General features: G+C 36.5%; 1 protein-coding gene across 1 annotated transcript in view; it reads right to left on the reverse strand.

The window, feature by feature from the left end:
- Positions 1 to 288: 288 nt before the first annotated feature.
- Positions 289 to 3,838, reverse strand: part of LOC107755169 (growth arrest-specific protein 7-like) — a 30,719-nt gene continuing 27,169 nt past the window's right edge. Inside the window, exon 10 of the mRNA XM_016571875.1 lies at positions 289 to 1,010. Within this exon, the coding sequence (XP_016427361.1) occupies positions 897 to 1,010 (114 nt within the window). The 3' untranslated portion in view covers positions 289 to 896. The remainder of the gene's footprint in view (positions 1,011 to 3,838) is intronic.

Here is a 3,838-nt window from a genome sequence, read left to right on the forward strand (position 1 = left end):
TCTTCTATAAAGCTTTGAGTTTGTAATTATCTAATATTTTCAGTGGAAATCCACAAAACAAGCAGTGCTTCAAGGGATGATACCTGTATGGCTTTGGCTGAGAGGTTGAAGTACTCAGGTAGACAGGCATGCAGGTAGATTCATATAGTATAATGCGTGTGTGTGTGTGTGTGTGTGTGAGTGTTTTTTGTCTAGATGTCCATGTCCAAAGGTCTCAGATCCTCCGTCTTGTAACAAAAACAATTAAGAATACAATAAAGATTTAACAATACTAAACAATGACATGCTTTAAAAAGGATTAATCCTTTTTGAGGTTTTTGAACACCTATGTGGCATCCTGAAGCTGTCCATTTACACGTCTGACTCACACTTTAGTCCAGGCAACTGTAAATATCTGCAAACTAGCTGTGTAGTTCAATGTGCGTACACTATTTCAACACCAAAAAGATAAAAAAAATTGATTGGATGAAACTTGGCAAATAAACAAAGAGGTGTTTTACTGTACAGTGTTTGTTCAGATCTATATCAATGGTGCCTCGACTACTTGAATCATGTTAATGTATAATAGACATAACGAGAAGTCTTAAGTAGCATCTTATTAAAAGGACATGCAGGATTATATGGATGGCTACTCAGTATCATAATGCGTCTGCTGTGCTGCTGTCCTTTCCCTCCACTCGTTCCACATGACATTAAGAAAATCTTCTATAAAGCTTTGAGTTTGTAATTATCTAATATTTTCAGTGGAAATCCACAAAACAAGCAGTGCTTCAAGGGGTGATACCTGTATGGCTTTGGCTGAGAGGTTGAAGTACTCAGGTAGACAGGCATGCAGGTAGATTCATATAGTATAATGCGTGTGTGTGTGTGTGTGTGTGTGTGTGAGTGTTTTTTGTCTAGATGTCCATGTCCACAGGTCTCAGATCCCCCGTCTTGTGTTCCTTTACCCAGAGCTCTCTGTCTTTGGCAGGATCCACACTCTGCAGGAGCTGGTCCACCGGCTCCATCGTCTAAGAAACGAGACAAATCAGAAAAGGTCTAAGATTTTTCCTACCACAAACACTAGTAAAATGTACAATACCCTTTAAACGTTTTGGGGGAAGAAATGTACACTTTTATTCATCAAGGATGCAAAAAAAATCGATCAAAAGTGACACTAACATTTATAATATACAAAAGATTTCTATTTAAAATGAATGCTGTTCATTTGAATTTTATGTTCAAACTGTTTTCAGCATTGATAAAAATAAGAAATGTATAAGAAAGCAAATCAGCATATTAGAATGTTTTCTGAAGGATCGTGTGACACTGAAGACTGGAGTAATGATGCTGAAAATTCAGCTTTGCATCACAGGAATAAATTATATATTAAATTATATTTAAATAGACAACAGATGTTTGCAATTGTAATAATATTTCACAATATTACAGTTTTTACAGTATTTTTGATCAAATAAATGCAGCCGAGGTGAGCATAAGACACTTCCTTCAAAAAAACAAAACAAAAAAAAAACACCCCAGACATTTGAATTGTACTGTAGTGTACTGGTCGCCGTGATTTTGCCAAGTAAGACATGTTCCTGGATCAACATTACTGTCCAAAAATACAGACTTAACCCAATCCCTACCCCTAAACCTAACCTTACCCATAATTTATTCCTAAAATCAGTGTGAAATGATAGCTGATTAACAAGGGTGTAGAAGCACCTAATCCTGATTGTAAGCCTAAAACTGACATTTCCTGAAAAGTTATCCCTCAATTCTGATTGGTTGATTGGAATGATGTTCCAGGATCAACAAGGATGTTGATCCAGGAACATGTTGTACTTGGTGAAATCACGCTCACCGTAGTGTACTGTATGTTGTCATATGATAATTTAGTTAAATACAGTTAACATAAAAGTTAAGAATTAACATTTGACACTTTTATTTCAAAACATGTTTTGTACAAAACCTGTTACAATCAGAATGTTTTGGGATTGAAATGAAAAATGTTGTGTAGCCATTTATATATATATATATATGGCTACACAATTATATATATATATATTAATTCAAAATGTAATTTAATTTTTTTAATTTAATTTTATATAACCTATTAAAGTGTGAATGTAATGAATGGGCACATGGAACATTGGCTAATATTATAATAAAATAAGAATAATTACAGGAATTAAGAATACTAAATGCTAATAAACACTAATAAAAGTAATTTTAATAGATAGAAGCTCCTTAAACTAACATAACATGTATAATTCTAAGTGTGTACAATATGTGTATAATCTTTATATGGAAAGTCCAGAGCCTTGATCATAACATTATAACAGGCACCTTCCGAATAGAGACCTGCACTATCGCGAGACCCAACGCAGCAGAGTGCGATACGGGACAACACTTGATGGGCGAGTGCGGGTGCGGCCGGGTCTAGAGACTCGTGTGTGCGGGATGAGGGAGAATAGGGTGTACGCACACTAGGCAATCTTAACCGAGCCCGAGCGCGTTTGACCCCCAAAGCCCGGTTTGTTTGACTAGTGTGATCGCTTTGTGCCACGCTCGGGCGCGGTTCGTTTAGCCGTCCCTGGCTCGGTTGGAAGAGGTGGGCCAGAGCACGGTTCAGTTGGGCTCGGGTGTGGTACATATTTAGTGTGAGCGCAAACCGCACCCGTGCGCGGAACTTCTGATACATGCAGCATGATTGCGTGAACATTTCTGAGCGGCAAGAGTGATAGATCTGTAAAGCAATATATTGTGAGAGGGCCGTGTGTCACCACGTCCCAAACGACTCAAAATAATAAACCACAAAGTTAACAAAACGATGCACTTCACTGTGCTGAGCGAGAGCGCTTCTCTGCTGTCTTCACGTGCTATCGGAAACTTCCTATTTCCCACTTATGAAGTAGTGATTACGAGTACATTGCATTCTTTTCTGTTAAAAATAACAGTGAACAGTGGTTTGTGAATATTGATTCTAAAAAAAATTTCGGGAGCATTCATGTGAGCGCTGCTGCAGTCTTAGGTCCACCCTAAATGCTCTCATTGGTTGAGACGCGTCATGACACATTTATACACATGACACATGACATATATATATATATATATATATATATATATATATATATATATATAGCCACACAGTATTTTGGCCGCTTCATTAAGTGTCACAGGAAACATGTCCATTAAGGCTGAGATCCTGTTTGAGATACACTCAGACTTCTGGTGAGTGTTACTCTGTGAAGTTGCGAGCGCTGGCAGCTAGTCTCCTGTGAAGACAGCAGCTTTCACTAGCACACCCCGAGGGCTCTGGAGCAGGTGTTTACACTCTGTTTGCCCTGAAACACGAGCTGTGCAGATTTCTAATGTGTCTTTTACCTTCTGATTCGGCAAATAATTATGTAACCGAAATCCACACATTATCTGAAGATTATCTTGACAAGCACAAAAACAGAGAAATGGAGGCATTTGAATTTACAAGAGTTACTTGCTGAGTTAGCTTGTATAATAACTGTTTCCACTTTTTTCATTTATTAGATTTTTTTTTACTTTGTATCTCTTAATCATAAAAAGTATTCAGACCCTTACAAGTTCATGAATGTCTTTGCTTAATATAACAAAATATCAAACCTACTGCACAGGAAAAAAAAATCACATTTACAGTAAATACCAAGTAATTATGGCAAGTAACATGAATTATTAAGCAATAGTATAAAGAAAAAAAAGGAAAAGGAAATAGAATTTCTTGTAAACATGCCACAATAATCTTTTTTATTTACAACTTTACATACATATTTACAACTTTATATATATATATATATATATATTTTTTTTTTCACCCAAAAAT

Source organism: Sinocyclocheilus rhinocerous, unplaced genomic scaffold (genome assembly GCF_001515625.1).
Source record: "Sinocyclocheilus rhinocerous isolate Xijiao unplaced genomic scaffold, SAMN03320098_v1.1 scaffold3825, whole genome shotgun sequence".
Lineage (NCBI taxonomy): Eukaryota > Metazoa > Chordata > Actinopteri > Cypriniformes > Cyprinidae > Sinocyclocheilus > Sinocyclocheilus rhinocerous.